Below are 23,729 nucleotides of genomic sequence, written 5' to 3' on the forward strand. Positions count from 1 at the left end.
CCTTATTTTACAGATGGTGAAACTAGAGCTCAGATTGGTAATATAAGTTGCTCAAGGGCATATAACCAATTAGGTCGCAGAGTCAGGATTCAGCCCAAGTCTGTCTCACTCCAAACCTCAAACACCTTTCACCCCATTGCTTTTGCTGTCTAGTGCAGACTGAGCACGTAGCAGGGGCTCAGATCACACCAGACTGAGTGGGTGGGTGCAGGCTTCTAAAGCAGCGGGACCCACTGAGCTGGGCCAACAGGCTGCAAGGTATTTAGGCTTTGGAGCCTTCTTTCTGGGACCCTGTGCCCGCTATTCTCAGCTGTAACTCTCAACCCTGCCTCCAAGGGAACTGCCAGCACTGTAGCTCAGTTTTTCTTTTTTTAAAGGCACTCAGCATATCAGCATAAAAAGGCCACAGAATTATTGCTCCAGCAACCCTGTCAATGATTCCAGAAGCATTTGCATGCAGTCTCTTCCACCCCCTCTTCTCTGCAGCTTTACTGTTCTAACCTCACCCAGCAGAGAATTGGGAACATTAATCCTGACCTTATTATTTGCTAATTACTTGCAGCACACAATTAGCACCCAATTAACATAAAAATATAGAATTTTAGCACTCAGGCCCAGAAATTATCTAGATCAACCCACTCTCTTTTAGGAGAGGAGAAAAAAATCAGCGGAAAAGTGATTTGCCCAAGGTCACACAGCAAGTTAGAGATGTAGGGCAGAAAACAAGTTTCGAGTCTGCTGCTGTCTTGTCCACCATACAATGCTCCTGCGCTCGTGTCTGCTCAGCTGTTACAGCTCTCTAAGGGTAGGGGCATGCTTCCCTTTGTTTTGATGTTGTCTAGCATGGGTTCAGGTACCTTTACCTTCGGAATAACAATAGGTCCATTTAACTGAGCTCACCATGTGCCACCAGCTGTTCATCCAGTATTTCACCGGATTGTCACAACAACCCTGAGAGGGAGATACTATCATCTTCATCTTACAGATGCAAAATGGAGGCCCAGAGAGTTAACAGCTAGAATATATTAAGAACCAGCAATTGAATCAAGTCTTGGAATCCAAAGCTCATGTTCTTTCCATTACATTTTCTGGCTCCTCAATCTGTGGCCTCCATCCCACAGGCCTCTTACTTTGATTCTCTTTGTCTGTCTTCTCAATTAAGAGCTAGAGTGGCCAAAGAGGCTTTTTGCAGATGAAGATGGCAAACAAACTCCTGTATTCATCGGTCTTCCTGCCCAGGGACCCCTCCCAGGCCCAGATCTCTTCAACATTCCCACCTGATCATGGTCAATATCAGCATCTCCTGTGATCACAATTCTCTTTTCAATACGCGTCTCTGAAATCCCACCTTTTACAGTCTGGAACCAAAGAGAGGATGTCATATGAGATCAGCGATATAACAAGAATAAAAAAAAAAGAAAAAGAGGCCAGGTTTAGTGGTTCACACTTGTAATCTCAACACTTTGGGAGGCTGAGATAGAAGGAATGCTTGAGGCCAGGAGTTTGAGACCAGCCTGGGCAACATAATGAGACCTTGTCTCTATTAACAAACAAACAAACAAAAAAAGAAAAATAGCAAAGATTATTCCAAAAGCTCCACTCCAAATTTTAATCTACTGCTGGGTACTGCAAAGGACAGCTTTCTAACCTACTTGTCCAAAATCTCAACCAGACCTGCTACTTCTACTCCCTCGTAGAGCACACTTCTACTCCCTTGGATTATTAAAATCTTTTTTTTTTTTTGAGACAGAGTTTCACTCTGTTGCCCAGGCTGGAGTGTAGTGGTGTGATCTCAGCTCACTGCAACCTCTGCCTCCCGAGTTCAAGCAATTCTCCTGCCTCAGCTCCTGAGTAGCTGGGACTACACGCACGCAACACCATGCCCAGCTAATTTTTGTATTTTTAGTAGAGATGGGGTTTCACTATGTTGGCCAGGCTGGTCTCAAACTCCTGACCTTGTGATCCACCCACCTCAGCCTCCCAAAGTGCTTGGATTACAGGCATGAGCCACCACACCCAGTCTTGATTACTACAATTTTTTTTTTTTTTTTTTTTTTGAGAAGGAGTCTTGCTCTGTCGCCCAGGCTGGAGTACAGTGGTGCAATCTCGGCTCACTGCAAGCTCCGCCTACTGGGTTCACACCATTCTCCTGCCTCAGCCTCCCAAGTAGCTGGGACTACAGGCGCCCACCACCACGCCCGGCTAATTTTTTCTATTTTTAGTAGAGACGGGGTTTTTTGTTAAGCTAGGATGGTCTCGATCTCTTGACCTCGTGATCTGCCCGCCTCGGCCTCCCAAAGTGCTGGGATTACAGGTGTGAGCCATTGCACCCAGCCTGGATTACTAAAATCTTTATTAAGCTAAACAGAAAGTCACAATTCTGTATTTACTTTCTCCTTTTTCTTCCTCCTGAATACCACAGAAATCTAGCAAGCAAACAAAATAGGACTTTCTGTGCTCTTCTCTTATACATTTGTGTTTTAGAGACCGGATACTGATCCTATACATTTTAATTGATCATTTTCTTTTTCTTTTTTTTTTTTTTTGAGATGGAGTCTTGCTCTGTTGCCTAGGCTAGAGTGCAGTGGCATGATCTCAGCTCACTGCAACCTCCGCCTCTTGGGTTCAAGTGATTCTCCTGCCTAAGCCTCCCAAGTAGCTGGGCCTATAGGCGTGTGCCACCATGCTCGGCTAATTTTTATTTTTTTAGTAGAGATGGGGTTTCACCATGTTGGCCAGGCTGGTCTTGAACTCCTGACCTCAGGTGATCCGCCCGCCTTGGCCTCCCAAAGTGTAGGGATTACAGGCGTGAGCCACCGTGATCATTTTCAAGAGGAAAAAAATCTGAAGGCTATGAACAAATATGTCACACAGCTTGAAATTGGACTCTTGTATTTTAAAGCATTTTCATATTATTGATGTCAAAAGGTCCTCACATAATCTCCTGAGGGTGGGTAGATTTCTCTTTCTGGTAGATGAGGAAAACCAAGGTCTAGACACATTAAGTTAACTAGTTTCCAGTCATCTGTGTATTGATGACAGAGCTTGGTCAAGAAGCTATATTTCTTACCTATTAAAAAAAGTATTTTCCTCTAGTGCTACAGCAAACATCAATTGCCTCTGATTTTCTGGGGGTAGTTCCAATTTTAGATATTTTCTCTCTCTTGCTTCCTATAAACTACATTCTAATAATTCCAATATTTCAGCATCCAAACAAGTTCTCATGGCCTTGTCCCTGGAATGCTGTAAAAATTCTTCCTCAGACCCAGAGTTCTGATTTTGGGCTTGGAAAATATGGTTGTATAAAAATACCAAAAATAATTTCCCTTAAGCTGACTTTTTTGTTTTGTTTTGTTTTTACAGAGATAGGGTCTTGCTCTGTCACTCAGGCTGGAGTGCATCATGGCTTACTGCAGCCTTGATGCCCTGGGCTGAAGTGATCCTCCCACCTCAGCCTCCCAAGTAGCTGGGACCACAGGCATGCACCACCATGCCCAGCGAATTTTTTTTTTTTTTTTTTTTTTGTACAGATGAGGTTTCACTATGTTGCCAAGGCTAATCTCAAACTCCTGGGCTAAAGGGATCCACCCGTCTCAGCCTCCCAAAGTACTGGGATTACAGGTGTGATTACACCACGCCTGGCCCCTTAAGTTAACTTTTTATTGAGACAGAGTCTGCTCTGTCGCCCAGGCTGGAGTGCAGTGGCACGATCTCTGCTCACTGTCATCTCTGCTTCCTGGGTTCAAGCAATTCTCCTCCCTCAGCCTCCCGAATAGCTGGGACTACAGGTGTATGCCATCACACCCGGCTAATTTTTGTATTCTTAGTAGAGATGGGGTTTCACCATGTTGGTCAGGCTAGTCTCGTACTCCTGATCTCAGGTGATCCACCTGCCTTGGCCTCCCAAAGTGCTGGGATTACAGGTGTGGGCCACCATGCCTGGCCACGCTGACTTTTTAAACTTACTTCCACAGCCAAACAGGGGACTCACTGACCAGACAGACAGATGTGTAAAGAGAACAACCACACCTACCTTTAGGAGACTACTAAGTAGGCAGGGATACTCTCAGGGTATCTCCCTAGATTTATTGCTGGGGAAGGCAGCAGGGCCTTTCCATCCAGGACTCTTTGAATAATGTGGCTTACTAGGGATGGAGCTGAAAATATTTGCTTATGGACTAGGGTCCTTCTTGCAGAGAGGTGGCAGCAAGCTTAGCCTGCCCCTGGGTTCCATAAAGAGGTTCTAGCTGGTCTGTTACCTTGGTAATTTGAGTTGTGGTGGTGCTGCTTGGGGTCTCAGATGTGATAGTCTGAGCTGTCAGCAAGACTCCTGGGTCCAAGTCTCCATTGTTGTCGTCAGTCTGCAAAAGAAAGCATGGCTCATCATCATGCCTCTCAGGAAGACTGGGCAAATGTTGCAGGCTGCAGCTTTGCTCTTCAGCTGCACATTCTGATGCAAAAATCTCATTCCCTTAGAATGATCTCTTTTTTTTTTGAGATGGAGTTTCGCTCTTGTCGCCTAGGCTGGAATGCAGTGGCGTGATCTCAGCTCACTGCAACCTCCGCCTCCCGGTTTCAAGCAATTCTCCTGCCTCAGCCTCCTGAGTAGCTGGGATTACAGGCATGCACCACCACACCGGGCTAATTTTGTATTTTTAGTAGAGATGCGGTTTCTCCATGTTGGTCAGGCTGGTCTCAAACTCCCCACCTCAGGTGATCCGCTTGCCTCGGCCTCCCAAAGTACTGGCATTACAGGTATGAGCTACCGCACTCGGCCAGGGTAACCTCTTTTTTTTTTTTTTTTTTTTTTTTTAGGGTGACCTCTTAATAAATAAAATAAATTGGGCCATGCTCGGTGGCTCATGCCTGTAATCCTAGCACTTTGGGAGGTGTAGGCGGGTGGATCACCTGAGGTCAGGGGTTTGAGACCAGCCTGGCCAACATAGTGAAACCCTGTGTCTACTAAAAAAACAAAATTAGCCGGGCGTGGTGGTGCTTGCCTATAATCCCAGCTACTCGGGAGGCTGAGGCAGAAGAAATGCTTGAATCTGGGAGATGGAGGTGGCAGTGAGCCAAGATCCCACCACTGCACTTCCAGCCTGGGCAACAGAGTGAGACTCTGTCTAAAAATAAATAAATAAAATAAAATAAATTCCCTGGGCACAAAGTTCCTTCTAAAAAAGTTGGATGGGTATATTTCCTTAGCATTGAGTCAGTGACAGGAATGGATCAGAAATAGGAGGCAGGGGCCAGGCGCGGTGGCTCAGGCCTGTAATCCCAGCACTTTGGGAGACCGAGGAGGGCGCATCACTTGAGGTTGGGAGTTCAAGACCAGAATGACCAACATGGAGAAACCCCATCTCTACTAAAAATACAAAACTAGCCGGGTGTGGTGGTGCATGTCTGCAGTCTCAGCTACTCGGGAGGCTAAGGCAGGAGAATAGCTTGAACCCAGGAGGCAGAGGTTGCGGAGAGCTGAGATTGCAACATTGCACTCCAGCCTGGGCAACAAGAGTGAAATTCTGTCTCAAATAAAAAAAAAAAAAAAAAAAAAAAAAAAAAAAGAAATAAGAGGCAGGAACGTAGCCACAGGTCAACATTAGTGACAATAATTAAGCACATGTATAGCATTTTATAGTTCACAAATGCCTTTCAAACATTAGGTTTTTTTTTTTTTTTTTTTTTGAGACGGAGTCTTGCTCTGTCGCCCAGGCTGGAGAGCAGTGGCGCGATCTCAGCTCACCGAAACCTCCACCTCCCGGGTTTAAGCGATTCTCCGGCCTCAGCCTCCTGAGTAGCTGGGAATATAGGCATGTGCCACCACGCCCGGCTAATTTTTGCATTCTTTTTTTTTTTTTTTTTTGAGACGGAGTTTCGCTTCTGTTGCCCAGGCTGGAGTGCAATAGTGTGATCTCGGCTCACTGCAACCTCTGCCTTCCAGGTTCAAGCAATTCTCCTGCCTCAGCCTCCCAAGTAGCTGGGATTACAGGTGCCTGCCACCACACCTGGCTAATTTTTGTATTTTTAGCAGAGATGGAGTTTCACCATATTGGCCAGGCTGGTCTCGAACTCCTGACTTTGTGAACCGCCCACCTCCACCTCCCAAAGAGCTGAGATTACAGCTCTTTGAGCCACCGCGCCCAGCCACTAACTAATATTTTCTTCAGCCAAGACCAGTCATCTACTTTAGATTCAGACTCAACTAGTATTTATTATACTCCTACTATGTGCCAAGCATATAATTCAACTGTTATCTCAATTATGCCTCTCAATATCCGAGGGAGGAACCATTATTATACACATTGTACAGTTAAGAAAACAGAGCTCCAGAGAGGTTAAGAATTTGTCCAAGACTCTAATGGGTGTTTGAACTAGGACTCAGGGCAAGAAACTCCCTGTTTGAAATCTGGGGTTTGGGTCCCCACTCAGACAGTAACCAGCTGTGGGACCTTGGGCAAGTCACTCTGACTTCTCTGAGCTTTAGTTTTCTCATTTATTTGATTTTTAAATTTTTATTTATTTTATTATTTATTTTATTTTTTGTTGAGAGGGAGTTTTGCTTTTTCCCCAGGCTGGAGTATAATAGTGGGATCTCGGCTCACCGCAACCTCCACCTCCTGGGTTCAAGCGATTCTCCTGCCTCAGCTGCCTAAGCAGCTGGGATTACAGGCGCACGCCACCACACCTGACTAATTCTGTATTTTTAGTAGAAACAGGGTTTCACCATGCTAGCCAGGCTGGTCTCAAACTCCTGACCTCAGGTGATCCACCTGCCTCAGCCTCCCAAAGTGCTGGGATTACAGGCATGAGCCATTGCGCCCAGTCTAGTTTTCTCATTTATAAAAGCAATACTGGGGACTGGGTGCAATGGCTCACACCTGTAGTCCTAGCACTTTGGGAGGCCAAGGCGGGCGGATCACGAGGTCAGGAGTTCAAGACCAGCTGACCAATATGGTGAAACCCCATCTCTACTAAAAATACAAAAATTAGCCAGGCGTGGTAGCACACGCCTGTCATCCTAGCCACTCAGGAGACTGAGGCAGGAGAATCTCTTGAACCTAGGAGGTGGAGGTTGCAGTGAGCCGAGATCGTGTCACTGCACTCCAGCCTGGGCGACAGAGGGAGACTCCATCTCAAAAAAAAAAAAAAAAAAAAAAAAAAAATCCCAGCTACTTGGGAGGCTGAGAGGTTGCAGTGAGTTGAGATTGCGCCACTGCACTCCAGCCTGGGCAACAAGAGTGAAACTCCATCTCAAATAAATAAATAAATAAATAAATAAATAAATAAATAAATAAAAGCAATATGGGAATATGTGTTCTGCCTACACCGTAGCACTGTTGTGAGCATACAAAGAAATTATACAAATAAAATTAGCTTATAAATTGTTATAACACGAATTTGCATGCCAGAAGGGCTAAAGCTTTTTGAAGAACTCCTCTATAAACCTGTGACTCTATCTTTATCTACCTCCTGCCCGCTCTCTCTCGTCTCTTTTCTGTCTCTGAAGAATGCTAAAGATACAGGAGACACTGTTATGTTTTCCTACTTACCCTGTTCCCATACAGGGCCTCTTTTCCTTGATCCTCTTACCAATGTTTCCTCATAATGGTCATTTGTCCTATGACCCAGCAATTTGACTCTTAGATGTTTACTCAAGATAAATGAAACGCCCACAAAAAGATTTGTGGCCGGGCACGGTGGCTCATGCCTGAAATCCCAGCACTGTGGGAGGCCGAGGCAGATGGATTGCCTGAGCTCCCACAGCCTGGCCGACATCGTGAAACCCTGTCTCTACCACAAAATACCAAAAAATTAGCCAGGCATGGTGATGCATGCCTGTAGTCCAGTTACTCTGGAGGCTGAGGCAAGAGGATCGCTTGAACTGGGAGGCAGAGGTTGCAGTGGGCTGAGATCATGCCACTGCACTCCAGCCTCGGCAACAGAGCCATACTCTGTCTCAAAAAAAAAAAAAAAAGATTTGTACATGAACATTCATAGCAACTTTATTAATATTTTCCCAAACTGAAATTCATCCAATTGTCCATCAACAAATGAATGGATAAACAAATTGTGGTATATTCATTCGATATGATACTATTCAGCAATAAAAAAGAGGGAACTACTGATTCACATAACATGGATGAATCTAAAAAATATTATATTCAGAAAAAAGGCAGACACTGTTGGGCACAGTGGCTCAGGCCTGTAATACCAGCACTTTGGGAGGCCAAGGTGGGTGGATCACCTGAGGTCAGGAGTTCAAGACCAGCCTGGCCAACATGGTGAAACCCCATCTCTACTAAAAATACAAAAATTAGCCAGGTGAAGTGGTGGGCACCTGTAATCCTGGCTACTCAGGAGGCTGAGGCAGGAGAATCGCTAGAATCTGGGAGGTGGAGGTTGCAGTGAGCTGAGATGGTACTACTGTACTCCAGCAGCCTGGGTGACAAGAGTGAGACTCCAATTCAAAAAGAAAGAAAGAAGCCATACACAAAAGTGTACTACTGTATACTTCTACTTACATGAAGTCCAAACCAGGCAAAACTAAGCTATACTGATAGAAAGCAGAGCACTGGCTGCCTAAAGGGGTAGAAATCAGATGGAAAAGGCTATGAAGCCAGTTTCAGGAGTAATGTTCTGTATCCTAAATGTGTCTTGGTTACACACGTATAGCCATTTGTCAAAACGAATCAAATTGCTAGGCATGGTGGCTCACATCTGTAATACCAGCACTTTGGGAGGCTGAGGAGGGAGGATTGCTTGAGCCCAGGAGTTCGAGATCAGCCTGAGCAACAAAGTGAGTCCCATGTGTACAAAAAATTAAAAAATTAGGCCGGGTACAGTGGCTCACACCTGTAATCCCAGCACTTTGGGAGGCCGAGGCAGGAAGATCATGAGGTTAGGAGTTCGAGACCAGCCTGACCAACATGGCGAAGCCCTGTTTCTACTGAAAAAAGAAATACAAAAGTTAGCCAGGCGTGGTGGCCCACACCTGTAATCCCAGCTACTCAGAAGGCTGAGGCAGGAGAATTGCTTGAACCCGGAAGGCAGAGGTTGCAGTGAGCTGAGATCATGCCACTGCAGTCCAGGCTAGGTGACAGCGAGACTCCGTCTCGGAAAAAAAAAAAAAATTAAAAAGTTAGTCACATGTAGTGGTGCGTGCCTGGAGTCCTAGCTACTCAGGAGGCTGAGGTGGGAGGATCACTTGAGCCCAAAAGGTCGAGGCTGCAGTGAACTGTGGTCATGCCACTGTACTCCAGCCTGCGCAACAGTGCAAGACCCTGTCTGTGCATTTCACTTTATGTAAATTTTACCTCAAACACACCCATATACACACATAAAAAACTACATGTAAAAACTATCCCCTCTGACCATGTTTTCCAAAGCACGGAGACTGTGAATGAATAAAAAAATGGTGCTCAGGCTTACTTATCCAGCAAGATAATAAAAGCAAAAGTAGAAATAGTAAATAAATAATAACAATTGCAAATGAATATCTAGTGCTTATTATCTGCCAGGCACTTTGGAAACATTTATGTGCATTAATTCATTTATTCCTGACAACAATCCTATGAGGTACAACTATTAGCCACATTTTACAAATGAGGAAACCGAGGCACATGGCGATTTAGTAATTTGACTGCACACTAGTAAGTGACAGGGCAGGTTCAAAGCCAGGAAATCTGACTCTGACTTGAAAGTCAACACTCTTCCCCACTCTACCCCACTGTCTAGCATAAGTAATAAAAAGCAATGTGGGCCGAGAGCAGTGGATCACGCCTGTAATCCCAGCACTTTGGGAGGCCAAGGTGGGCAGATCACGGCGTTCGAAACCAGCCTGACCAATGTGGCAAAACCCATCTCTACTAGAAATAAAAAAATTAGCCGGGCATGGGGGCGCATGCCTGTGGTCCCAGCTATTCGGGAGGCTGAGGCCAGAGAATCGCTTGAACCTGGGAGGTGGAGGTTACAGTGAGCCGAGATCGCGCCACTGCACTCCAGCCTGGGTGACAGAGTGAGACTCCATCTCAAAAATAAATAAACAAACAAATAAATAAATAAAATAAAAAGCAATTTGTATCTTGACTGACTGTCTTAAGCCTGGTTAAAATGAAATAAAGGCAAATGTTTAACAACGCAATATAATAATAGCTACCATTATGAATAGCTAATAAATACCAGGCAAACATTGTGCTTATTTCAATAACTTGATCACAGTATTTTTCAGAAGAGAAAACTAAGGCTCAAAAAGATAAGGGACTTGCCCAAGGTCACAAAACTAGCAAATGTCGGAATTAAGACCTAAATCACTCTAATTCCAAAGCCCATGGGCTCTGTCAAGCATATCACGCTGCCTTTATATTTCTCTAATATGTCAGGATATTTTAAAATGACTGCTTCCATTTCCTTTTTTTGTAGGAGCTACCTACACCCACACCACATGGACTTCTGTGGGCAGTGTGGCTCTAACTTTTAAAACAATTTATTTTGAACCATTTAAATTTTGGGGATGCAGGGTGCAGTGGTTCATGCCTGTAATCCCTGCACTTTGGGAGGTCGAGGCGGGCTGACCACTTGAGGCCTGGAGTTTGAGACCAACCTGGCCCACAAGGTGAAACCCTGTCTTTACTAAAAATAGAAAAATTAGGCTGGGTGCGGGGCTCACGCCTGTAATCCCAGCACTTTGGGAGGCCAAGGTGGGTGGATCACGAGGTCAGGAATTCAAGACCAGCCTGACCAACATGGTGATACCCTGTCTCTACTAAAAGTACAAAAATTAGCTGGGTGTGGTGGTGGGTGCCTGTAATCCCAGCCACCTGGGAGGCTGAGGCATGAGAATCGCTGGAACCCAGGAGGTGGAGGTTGCAGTGAGCCGAGATGGCACCACTGCATTACAGCCTGGGCGACAAGTGGGAAACTCTGTCTCAAACAAAAATAAAAATAAAAATATAAATATAAATATTAGCCAGGTGTGGTGGCATGCACATGTAATTCCAGCTAGTCAAGAGGCTGAGGCATGAGAATCACTTGAACCTGGGAGGCAGAGGTTGCAGTGAGCTGAGATCATGCCACTGAACTCCAGCCTGGGCTACAGAGCAAGACTGTCTCTAAATAATAATAATAATAATAAAATAAAAATTTTTGGCTATGTCTATGCTATAGAAATTTTAATACTTCAAAATGTTGTACAGTGAAAAGTCAGTTTCCCTCCCACTCCTGACCCGAGTCCTACAGTCTCAGTCTCCTTCATCAGGGGCCACTATACGTTTTGGTTGTTGGTTTTTTGTTTTGTTTTTTAGTACCCATTCAGAGAGTATTGATATACAAGCCTAAACACACATAGCTGCAATATACATCCCTTCTCCCCTCCATGAACAGTACCACCATAGTGCACCATGCTTGTTCACTTACCAATTTATCATGTAGCTTGTTCCCATCAGAAGCTTTTATTAAAGGCCACACAGAATTACCTTAATTGGATGTACCATAATGTATTTAACCAGCTATCCACTGATGGACATTTAGCTTGTTTCCATGGTAGTGACAACTTAGAGGGATTCTGCCATATGAAGTAATTATTTCCTATATCCTCTGGCTAATAGCGTGTACAATTTTTAAGTAATTTCCTATTCCTTTCTTTTTCAGTCCCCTTCACTGCCAAGACCTATTCATTCATTTCTCTGTCTCTCTCGACTGACCCATTTCTTTTTTCTTGTTTCCTCAGACACTTCAGTTCTTTACAAGCATTTCTCCAGAGATGTTCTAGTCATATTCCTGGTCCCAGACCTCTCCCTACTTTATTTCATTTTGTTTTTTTGATACAGGGCCTCACTCTGTCCCCCAGGCTGGAGTGCAGTGACACAATCACAGCTCACTGCAGCCTCGAACTCCTGGGCTCAAGGGAGCCTCTGCCTCAGCCTTCCGAGCAGCTGAGACTATGGGTGCGTCCACCATGCCTGGCTCATTGCTTCAATTATGCCACTTTGTTAGTATCGATAAGCTTTACGCAACCTCTCATTATTATTTGTTTATTTATTTACTTATTTATTTTTGAGATGGACCCTCGCTCTTTCACCCAGGCTGGAATGCAATGGCATGATCTTAGCTCACTGCAACCTCCACCTCCCAGGTTCAAGCGATTCTCCTGCCTCAGCCTCCCAAGCAGCTGGGACTATAGGTGCACGCCACCACGCCTGGCTAATTAAACTCTCATTATGTACCAAACTCAAAATCCGCACTCTAGACCACGAAAGAGAGAATAGGGAAGCATACTGACACTAAGTGTCCATGAACATGCCCAGTGCTTTGCAGACATCATTTCACCTAATTTTCCTCCAAAGCTTGCAATGGTCAGTGGTATTATCCCCACTTTACAGCCAAGGAAATACAAGCTTAGAGAGATTAGCAACTTGCCTAAGGTTACCTAGTTGGTACCTGCCTGATTGAGCTAGGATACAAATTCTATTTCTCTCTTTCTCTTTTCTTTTTTTTGAGATGGACTTTTGCTCTTGTTGCCCAGGCTAGAGTGCAATGGCGCCATGTTGGCTCACTGCAACTTCCACCTCCCTTCAAGTGATTCTCCTGCCTCAGCCACTCGAGTAGCTGGGATTACAGGCGTGCACCACCATGCCCGGCTAATTTTGTATTTTTAGTGGAGATGGGGTTTCACCATGTTGGTCAGGCTGGTCTTGAACTCCTGACCTCAGGTGATCCACCCACCACGGCCTCCCAAAGTGCTGGGTTTACAGGCGTGAGCCACTGCACCCGGCTCTCTGTTTTTTTTTTTGAGACAGGGTCTTGGTGTGTTGCCCAGGCTGGAGTACAATGGCATGATTCTAGCTCACTGTAGCCTTGAACACCTGGGCTCAAGAAATCTTCCCAACTCAGCCTCTGAATAGCTGCGACTACAGCTATGCCACCACACCCAGCTAATATATATAATATATATATTATATATTTAATGTGTAATTATATATTAATTTATATATTTAATATAATTATATGTTGTATTAAATATATATTATATATTATAATTATATAATTTAATATGTATAATTATAAATATATAAATATAATATTTTATATATACATATAAAAGAGATGGGGGTCTTACTTTGTTGCCCAGGCTGGTCTGGAACTACTGGTCTCAACTGATCCTCCCTCCTCAGCCTCCCAAAGTGACTGTGACCAACCCTAAAGTCACTGTGACCAACCCTCTCTTTTTTCTAATTGCAGTGCACATGCTTTTATTTTATTTATTTATTTATTTATTTATTTTTTTGAGACAGTTTCACTCTTGTTGCCCAGGATGGAGTGCAATGGCGCGATCTTGGCTAACTGCAACCTCCGCCTCCCAGGTTCAAGCGATTCTCCTGCCTCAGCCTCCTGAGTAGCTGGGGATGCGCCACCATGCCCGGCTAATTTTTTTGTATTTTAGTAGAGACGGGGTTTCTCTATGTTGGTCAGGCTGGTCTTAAACTTCTGACCTCATGTGCTCCGCCTGCCTTGGCCTCCCAAAGTGCTGGGATTACAGGCCTGAGCCACCGCACCCGGCAATGCACATGCTTTTAAATTACCAAGCCACACTGTTTCCTAAATGGAGATAACATCATCCAGTTCATGGTGAGGTGAGGATTAAGTGAAAAGATTTATGTGAAAGCACCTAGCCAGAACTTCACATGGCTATCTCTTTCCCATCATTCAGACCTCAGCCAAAATGTCACCTCCTCAGAGAGGAATTCCCTGATTATCCTAGTCCCAAAGCAGCAATCTTTCATGTAATCCCATATTGTCTAACTCTTTACCCCATTTTAGTTTCCTTATAGCATTTACCACTGTCTGAAATTTACTTATACATTGTTTATGTGCTTTATTACCTGTTTCTCCTAACTAGAATGTAAGTTCCAGAGGGTAAGGACTATGTATACCTTGTACATTGCTTTGGCTTAATATTGTGAACACTCAATAAATATTTGTTGCAGGAATGAAATAGCAGCTCAGTTTATAGAGGGAACTGTTTTTCTTACTTTTGGCTTCTGTGAATAACAAAAGAAAAACAATTCAACATAAATCAGTTCTAGTCCATTCAAACTACCAAAAGTGAAAGAGACATTTTACTGAAAGTGGGAAGTAAAAAAATTTTTAGCAGGGCATAGTGGCACACCTTGGGAGGCCAAGGCAGTTGGATCTCCTGAGCCCAGGAATTTGAGATCAGCCAGGGCAACATGGTAAAATCCTGTCACTACAAAAAATTAGTGAGGTGCAGCTGTGCATGCCTGTAGTTCCAGCTACTTGGGAGGCAAAGGTGGGAGGACTGCTTGAGCCTGGAAGTCTAGGCTGCAGCGAGCTAAGATCGTGCCACCTGCACTTCAGCCTGGGCAACAGAGTGAGACCCTTTCTCAAAAAAGAAAATTTGGCCAGGCATAGTGGCTCACCAGTAATCTCTTCTTTTTTTTTTTTTTTTTTTAATGCAGTGGAGCAATCTCGGCTCACTGCAACCTCCTGTGTTCAAGCGATTCTCCTGCCTCAGCCTCCCGAGTAGCTGGGATTACATGTGGCTGCCATTACACCCAGCGAATTTTTAGTAGAGATGGGGTTTCACCATGTTGGCCAGGCTGGTCCTGAACTCCTGACCTCGTGATCTGCCCGCCTTGGCCTCCCAAAGTGCTGGTATTACAGGAGTGAGCCACTGCGCCCGGCCACCAGTAATCTCTTCTAAAAAGAACTATAATCCCAGCACTTTGGGAGGCCGCGGCAGGCAGATCACTTGAGGTCAGGAGTTCGAGACTAGCCTGGCCAACATGGTGAGCCCCAACTCTACGAAAAATACAAAAATTAGCCATGTGCGCATGACTGTAGAGGCTGAGGCAGGAGAATCACTTGAACCCAGAAGGCAGAGGTTGCAGTGAGCTGAGATCATCACGCCACTGCACTCCAGCCTGGGCGACAGAGTGACTGAGACTCCGTCTCAAAAAACAAACAAACAAACAAAAAACACAAATCCTCATAACACCATGAAGTAGATATTAACGTCATGGGCAGAGGAGATCAAGGCTCAGAGATATTCAATTACTTGTCCAAGTCAGTAAGTGGAGGAGCCAGGACTTGAACTCAGGTTTTTTCAGACCCAAAGCCCATGTTCTCAACCATTGCACTAGACTGAATTATGCAAATGAATTGGGTGGATATAAGCAATGAGATCTAAGACAATTTTGCTTTAAAAAAAAATTTAGGCCGGGCGCGGTGGCTCATACCTGTAATCCCAGCACTTTGGGAGGCCGAGACAGGCGGATCACGAGGTCAGGAGATCAAGACCATCCTGGCTAACACGGTGAAACCCCGTCTCTACTAAAAATACAAAAAAATTAGCTGGGCGTGGTGGCGGGCACCTGTAGTCCCAGCTACTCGGGAGGCAGAGGCAGGAGAATGGCGTGAACCTGGGAGGCAGAGCTTGCAGTGAGCCAAGATTGCGCCACTGCACTCCAGCCTGGGCGACAGAGCAAGACTCCGTCTCAAAAAAAAAAAAATTTAGATGGCGTTTCCTGGGCTCAAGAGATCCTCCCACATCAGCCTCCTGAGTAGATGGGACTACAGGAACACACCAGTGTGCTCTGCTCAATTTTTTGCTTTAGATAAAGTCGTCTGGGACCTTCTTAAACAAGTAATCTCTTCTAAAAAGAACTGCCCCAGAAAAACCTGGTATTCTTGGCGATAAATGACTAGAAACTCTGTGAAGAAAGGTTATTAATTTTGTTTGCAGCCTTTGGTTCTGAAGCATCAAACCATGTCCTACCTGGGCAGCCTCATAAGTGATGGTCTTGGTCTCAGTGTGGACAATAGGGACGTCTTTGGTTGGGATTTCACTTTTCACAGCATTGGCATTATCTGAGATGGTGACAGTTTGTGTCTTCACCAGGGGAGGCTGTGAAGCAGTAAGGAAAGAGTTACTAGAGTATTTCTGAAGGCAATGGAGAAGTAATCTTCTGACACTGATCTGATCAAAGTGTTAGCTTTAATTAAGTACAGGGCTAGATCAATCTCCAAAGGTGTTTACCCTGCCCAAGACTTTGACAGTATTCCAAAGTAACCCTGACAAGGTGTCAAATCATGAGGGATATTAAAAAGCAGCATTACTGTAATCACTTTCATAAGCTTAATGGAAAGCTGTAAGAGCAGACAGTTATGATTGGCGAGATAAAACACTTCAGACTGACCTTCAGAATTTGAATATAAAACGATTTGCCAAATAGCAATCACTTTGATTTGTCCTTGTGTCTGTACCATTATAATTAAGAAAATCAGCCACATTTCCTCCACTAAGTACAAATGGTACATGAAACAGCAGTGGCAATGGAATGCATTACCCTCGAATTCATTAACTTCTTTCAAATCAATGTCAGAGATTCACTTTGGAGTTATTGAGAAGAGACAGTATTTGGAAAACTGGAAAGAAAAAAACAATCAGTTCTACCACCACCTGGTGATTAATCCCAGAATTTCAGAAGAATGAACATTAGTGGAATACCGAAGGCCTTCTTGTCCATCTGCTCACCTTCCCCAGGGGTATAAATCACACTGAAACTACCATTTGATTGTGATAAGGTTAAGTGGCCAACCACCTTAGCATAGGAAATCAGTGCCTATGATCCTGAATGCTCTTGTGGGTGGGGTCAGTGGGAGTGGTGGGCTGCACAATGTGGCTGCAGTACATAAATTATTTGGGGCCTGAAATCTCATAAGAAGATGAGTTGCCCCTTTAATTAAGAGTATTTGAATTTTTTAAGCATGGTCTCAGAACACTGAAGCCTCCTCACCACAGAAGTCACCGCAATTCACCTCTTTCCATAGCCCACACTTGAGCAAGGAAAAGATGAACACACTTAACCAGCTTCATAAAGACCGACAGCCGGAGTTTTGTTAAGTTATCAGAGAAGAAAGCATTTCTAGCCATGGAGTTAACTGCTCTGAATGAATTTCTTTGGCACAATCAAAGGCTTTATTTTAGTCTGTGATTTTGAAAACAGCAGGGAGGCCACTACCCTCACCACACCACCACCACCTCCTCCACAGGACAGATTCTGGCCCTCTTCCAAAGACAGTCATTAGACCTGCATCATTGAATAAGTTACTACCTGGAAACTTCGAATGAGGGTGGGGAACTGGTTACCCACATGAAAGTCAAGAAATGATCCATTTTGTTTTCCAAGTGGCTCTCCTGGTGTAACATGTTCTTCACTACTCTCTGCCTTTTTTACACCAGGTTGCAGCTGACAGGAAGCTGGTGTTACTGAGAACTTTAAGGCACTGGCCTGTTCCTCCACTCCTATACATTCCCCAGTTGGGCCTCTTGGCATCTCCTTAATATCAAGATAGCCAGCTGCCCCCTCCTCCTTCTCTTCTGTCTCCTTGCTGCTTATGGAGAGGGAGCCAAAGGCAAAGCTTTGCAGAGACTCCGACGGGGTGGTCATCTGGCTTTTGCTAGGAACTACTGAATGCTTGGGACCCTCCCATTCAGAGTCAGGGTTAGTAGATGGCCCCTTTGTCACGACAGCCACCTCCTCTGTGCGAATGCCATTTATACTCTACAAATGAATGAACAGATACAAAAGCAAGAAGATTAGGTACAAGTGGGAGAATGAACTCTGAGAATCAACAATGATTTTTGGAAGCCTCAAAAATATTGCTACTAATATAAACTAAGAATCTTAGCTGATAACATGGTCAAAAGGAAGAGCTGCTGTTCACTACACATTATCAGCAGCTTAAGCAGTTCCAACCTAAGTTTGGTCCTATTTCTATATCATTGTTAATCTGAAAAACAATTATCCAGCAATTTATATTCCTATGGTCTTCATTGTGTAACATACTTAAAGGAGTTACTTTGTCATTCCTAAATGCCTAAGTTATTACTATGCACAGGACACAATGCAATTTGTATGTCAATCAAAATATATTCTTTTTTTTTTTTTGAGACAGGGTCTCTCTCTCTCTCTCTCACCCAGGCTGGAGTGCAGTGGCGTGACCATAGCTCACTGCAGCCTTGAATTCCTGGGTTTAAGGGATCCTCCTGCCTCAGCCTCCAGAGTAGCTAGAACTACAGGTATGCTCCACCAAAACCTGGCTAAGTTTTACATTTTTTGTAGAAACAGGGTCTCACTATGTAGTCCAGGTTGATCTCAAACTCCTGGCCTCTCGTAATCCTCCCACCACGGCCTCCCACAGTGCTGGGATTACAGGCAAAACATATTCTTGAGGAACCTAATCAGGTTGAAAAATGTTTCATATTTCCAAACTGTATGTATCCTCACACTAGCCCTGATGGAGAAGCTAAAATCTAGACTAGTTTTCAGGGAGATGGAAGTTGAGTACATCTAGCACAGGCTTACTTCAATCATTGTCATGGTATCAAACATGATATCAAAAATGGTGAAATGTTTCTTTGTAAACAATTAAAATGACCCAGCAGCTGAGATGTATTTCTTCACAGATTAATGACACAACACCTCCAACCTCCAAGAGAAATAAATCCTGGAAACACAGAGTTCCCTCCTGGGCCAAATACCTCACTCCACAGGAAAAACAGTTCTAAAGCAAGTAGAGTCAGCACTCTGTATCTGTGGGTTCTGCATCCATGGATTCAACCAACCATGGATCAAAAGTATCTGGAAAAAAAATTGCATCTATGCTGAACATGTACAGACTTTTTTCTTGTCATTGTTCCCTAAAGAATACAGTATAACAACTATTTACATAGCATTTATATTTTATTAGGTATTATGAATAATCTAGAGATGATTTAAAGTATTCAGGAGAATATGCATAGGTTATATGTAAATATCATGTCATTTTAAAACCAAGACTTGAGCATTTGTGGATTTTGGTATCCAGGGGAGGTCTTGGAACCAAGGCCCCACAGATATTGAGGGACCACTGCACATGGAAGAGAATGTAGATGAGAAGATACCATCCCAGTAGACGGACCTATTCCTAAAGTCAAAAGAAAGGTGCTCTAGGTGGAAGAAGAAGGAATTCACACTAGTATGAAATGAATTAGTCATCTGAAAAATAAATAACCTTGCCACAAAAAGAATAAAACATCTAGAAATGCCAGCTAACCAGGAGGGTGAAAGATCTCTACAATGCTACAGTAACCAAAACAGCATGGTGGGCTGGGCATGGTGGTTCATGTCTGTAATCCCAGCATTCTGGGAGGCTGAGGCAGGCACAGATCACCTGAGGTCAGGAGTTTGAGACCACCCTGGCCAACGTGGCAAAACCTTGTCTCTACAGAAATACAAAAATTAGCTGGGCATGGTGGCATGTGCCTGTAGTCCCAGCTACTTGGGAGGCTGAAGCAGGAGAATTGCTTAAACTCGGAAGGTGGAGGTTGCAGTGAGCTGAGATCAAGTCACTGCACTCCAACCTGGGTGACAGAGTGAGACTCGGCCTCAAAAAAAAAAAAATAAATAAATAAGAAAACAACAATAACAAAAAACAAACACCAGCATGGTGTACTGGTATGAAAACGGACATGTGAAACAGAATAGAGAACCTAGAAATAAGGCCACACACCTACAACTATTTGATCCTCGACAAAGCTGACAAAAACAACCAATGAGGAAAGGAAGGATTCTCTATTCAATAAATGGTGCTGGGATAACTGGCTAGCCATATACACAATATTGAAACTGGATCCCTTCCTTATACCATATACAAAAGTCAACTCAAGATGGATTAAAGACTTAAATGTAAAACCCAAAACTAATAAAAACCCTGGAAGACAACCTAGGCAATAGCATTCTGGACATAGGAATTGGCAAATATATATATATATTTGGAGACAGAGTCTCACTTTCTCGCCCAGGTTGGAGTGTAGTGGTGTGATCTTGGCTCACTGCAACCTCCGCCTCCTAAGTTCAAGCGATTCTCCTGCGTCAGCCTCCAGAGTAGCTGGGACTACAGGTGTGTGCCACCATGTTGGGCTAATTTTTGTATTTTTAGTAGAGATGGAGTTTCACCATGTTGGTCAGGCTGGTCTCGATCTCCTGACCTTGTGATCCACCCACCTCAGCCTCCCAAAGTGCTGGGATTACAGGCATGAGCCACAGTGCCCAGCTAAGAACTGGCAAAGATTTTATGATGAAGACGCCAAAAGCAATTCACAACAAAAGCAAAAATTGACAAATGGGATCTAATTAAACTTAAGAGCTTCTGCACAGTGAAATAAACTATCAATAGAGTAAACAACCTACAGAATTGGGGAAAATATTTGCAAATTATGCATCTGACAAAGGTCTAATATCCAGTATCTATAAGAAACTTAAACAAATTTACAAGAAAGAAACAACTCCATTAAAAAATGGGCAAAAGGACATGAACACTTTTCAAAAGAAGACATGCAGATGGCCAACAAGCATAAGAAAAAAGGCTCAGTATCACTGATCATTAGAGAAATGCAAATCAAAACCACAGTGAGATACCATCTCCCACCAGTCAGAATGGCTACTACTAAAAAGTCAAAAAATAACAGATTCTGGTGAGGTTGCAGAAAAAAGGGAATGCTTATACACTGTTGGTGGGAATGTAAATTAGTTCAACCACTGTGGAAAGCAGTGTGGTGATTCCTCATGGAGCTAAAAACAGAACTACCATTTGACCCAGCAATCCTATTACGAGGTATATACCCAAAGGAATATAAATCGTTCTACCATTAAGACACATGCATGTGTATGTTTATTGTAGCACTATTCACAATGACAAATATATGAAATCAACCTAAATGCCCATCAATCGCAAATTAGATAAAGAAAATGTGGTACATATATACCATGGAATACTATGCAGCCATAAAAAAGAACGAGCTCATGTCCTTTGCAGGAACACAGATGGAGCTGGAGGCCATTATCCTTAGCAAATGAACACAGGAACAATAAAAGCAAATACTGCATGTTCTCACTTATAAGTGGGACCTAAATGATGAGAACACATGGATACAAGGAGGGGAACAACAGACACCAGGGCCTACTTGAGGGTGGAGGGTGGGAGGAAGGAGAGGATCAGAAAAAATAACCATTGGGTACCAGGCTTAGTACTTGGGTGACAAAATAATCTGTAAAACAAACCCCCATGACATGAATTTACCTACATAACAAACCTGCGCATGTACCTAAAACAAAAGTTAAAAGAAGAAAAAGAAATAACCTAACGAAAGCCAAATGTTATGGCAAGTGACATCTGCATGTGCTCACCAGAGAGCTGTATATAAGCCACTTAGGCATGAAATCTTGGTAAGAGCCTTTGACCATATTACAAACCACAGAGAAACAATAAAGAAAGGAAGAAGGTGTTCCTGGCCGGGCACGGTGGCTCACGCCTGTAATCCCAGCACTTTGGGAGACTGAGGTGGGCGGATCACCTGAGGTTGGGAGTTCGAGCCTGTCCAACATGGAGAAACCCCATCTCTACTAAAAATACAAAATTAGCCAGGCGTGGTGGCACATGCCTGTAATCCCAGCTACTCGGGAGGCTGAGGCAGGAGAACTGCTTGAACCTGGGAGGCAGAGGTGGTGAGCCAAGATCACGCCATTGCACTCCAGCCTGGGCAACAAGAGCGAAACTCCATCTCAAAAAAAAAAAAAAAAAAAGAAGTTGAGAAGGTGTTCCTATGAGTAAACAATACAGTTTGAACCAGCTTACACACTGTAGTACTCAAATCAATATTATATGTATTATATTAGGAAAATCACTGCTGCTCCTTAACTTGTAAACCAGCCTCCATTGTGATGAATATTAACCAGGGCTCCATAAAGGCAAGGAAAGACACACTGCACACAGGAACTTCAGGCCAGCTTCACTCCCAAGCCATCTTGAAACATGCAACTCAAAAGCATCTCAAACTGGCACCAGCTGAATTCATATTGGGTAGATCTTTCACTGGCTGATAACAAATATGACTTAGGATATGAAAGACGGAACTGAAAGACTGACAACAAGGCTGTCTCTGTCTGCAAATGTATCTGAGATACAGCAATTATTCTTGACAAGAATGTATGAATTTCCTCATATTTAACATGAAAATAATACTTTGTTTGACTTATAGGGTTCTGAGGATCAAATACAATAATATACTGTATATGAAACCATATTGTAAATTCTAAAGTACTATACTTACTCATTTAATTCAACCAACCAATGAGCAGAGCACCTATAATGTCCTAGGGCCTGGGGGACACTAGAATGAATTTGTCATATTGTTAAGATGCTATGCTACTTTCCAGGCCACTTATCTCACTGTTTCTTTTGAGTCAGGCAAGTGGCTATAGAGCTGTCCAAAAATAGATCAGCTGGTATTAAACAAATAGGCTTTCTGAAATTGCTACATGCTAGTCCTAGCATTGTGAATAGCCATCTAAACCCATTCACATGGAGAGGAACTTTGGGCTTCTTCAAATAATTTGTCACAACTGAGAAGGCTGATTAATAATCAGACAAATACCTAAGATAATCAAGTAAGAGCCAATTTTGTGCCAGTTGTTCAAGTGATAAATGGTAGTCTGTCATCAAGAAGCTATTTGTGAACTAAACATTACTTAGGCCAGCACCACCTGACCCAAACTTGCCTACTGCTGAGTTAAATTAGACAGAACAATCTCTTTTTTTCCAAAGCATGTATAGAAGAGAACAATGATAAAAGCCCTAGCCACAGTAATTTCAACTCAACAAATATTTACTGAGCACCTAACATGTACTAGTCTTCAGAAATAAAAGAAAAACATAACAGTTGGGTTGGATTACCATTTATAGCACACTCACATATGGTCAAATCAACTTCTCCAGTTGACACTGTTATCCAGATCTCTAGGACAAGACAGACAACTATTTGTTGAGCATCCTCCCAGGGGTGTAGAATGCAACATGTTGCAAACTAAACTCATCTCTGCTGCTGTCTGGGATTCCCACCCCAACTTCCTCTATCATTTCTTTTTTTTTGAGACAGGGTTTCGCTCTTGTTGACCAGGTTGGAGTGCAATGGCGCAATGTCGGCTCACTGCAACCTCTGCCTCCCAGGTTCAAGCGATTCTCCTGCCTGAGCCTCCCAAGTAGCTGGGATTACAGGCATTTGCCACCGCGCCCGGCTAATTTTGTATTTTTAGTAGAGACAGGGTTTCTCCATGTTGGTCAGGCTGGTCTTGACCTTCTGACCTCAGGTGATCCACCTGCCTCAGCCTCCCAAAGTGCTGGGATTACTGGAGTGAGCCACCACATCCGGCCCCTCCATCACTTCTATCATATTAGTAGAAGGCATCTCCATCCATCCATCCAATCATCCATGCCAGAATTCTGAGAATCTTCTTCAACTTCTTCCTTACATTTATCCGCTAACCCCCAGAGATTATGTCATCAAGGCATTTTTATTCCATTTTAATATCTACTTTATCTATTTGCTTTAATGTTTCCCTCATCAATTCCCACATCTACTACCTTTGTTCAAGCTCTTCGCCCAGGCTGGAGTAGAGTGGTGCAATCTTGGCTCACTGAAACCCCCACCTTCTGGGTTCAAGTGATTCTCTTGCCTCAACCTCCAAGTAGCTGGGGTTACAGATGTGTGCCACCATGCCCAGCTAATTTTTGTATTTTTAGTTGAGACAGGGTTTCACCATGTTGGCCAGGCTGGTCTCGAACTCCTTACCTCAAGTGATCTGCCCACCACAGCCTCCCAAAGTGTTGAG

The 23,729-nt window shown here is 43.7% G+C and overlaps 1 protein-coding gene across 50 annotated transcripts in view; it reads right to left on the reverse strand.

Moving 5' to 3' along the window:
- EPB41 (erythrocyte membrane protein band 4.1) overlaps positions 1–23,729 on the reverse strand; it is a 232,664-nt gene that overhangs the window by 6,355 nt on the left and 202,580 nt on the right. For 37 of the 50 annotated variants that reach the window (XM_054538703.1, XM_063713835.1, XM_063713827.1 and 34 more), the window contains 3 exons: positions 15,794–15,922; positions 4,260–4,361; positions 1,278–1,358 (listed from right to left, as the gene is read on the reverse strand). In XM_054538703.1, coding sequence (XP_054394678.1) covers positions 1,278–1,358; positions 4,260–4,361; positions 15,794–15,922 — 312 coding nt within the window. Of the gene's footprint in view, positions 1–1,277; positions 1,359–4,259; positions 4,362–15,793; positions 15,923–17,132; positions 17,583–23,729 lie in introns of all 50 variants that reach the window. The other 13 variants (XM_063713795.1, XM_063713791.1, XM_063713793.1 and 10 more) reach the window with 3 other exon arrangements.

The sequence above is a fragment of the Pongo abelii genome, chromosome 1, assembly GCF_028885655.2.
Source record: "Pongo abelii isolate AG06213 chromosome 1, NHGRI_mPonAbe1-v2.0_pri, whole genome shotgun sequence".
Classification (NCBI taxonomy): Eukaryota; Metazoa; Chordata; class Mammalia; order Primates; family Hominidae; genus Pongo; species Pongo abelii.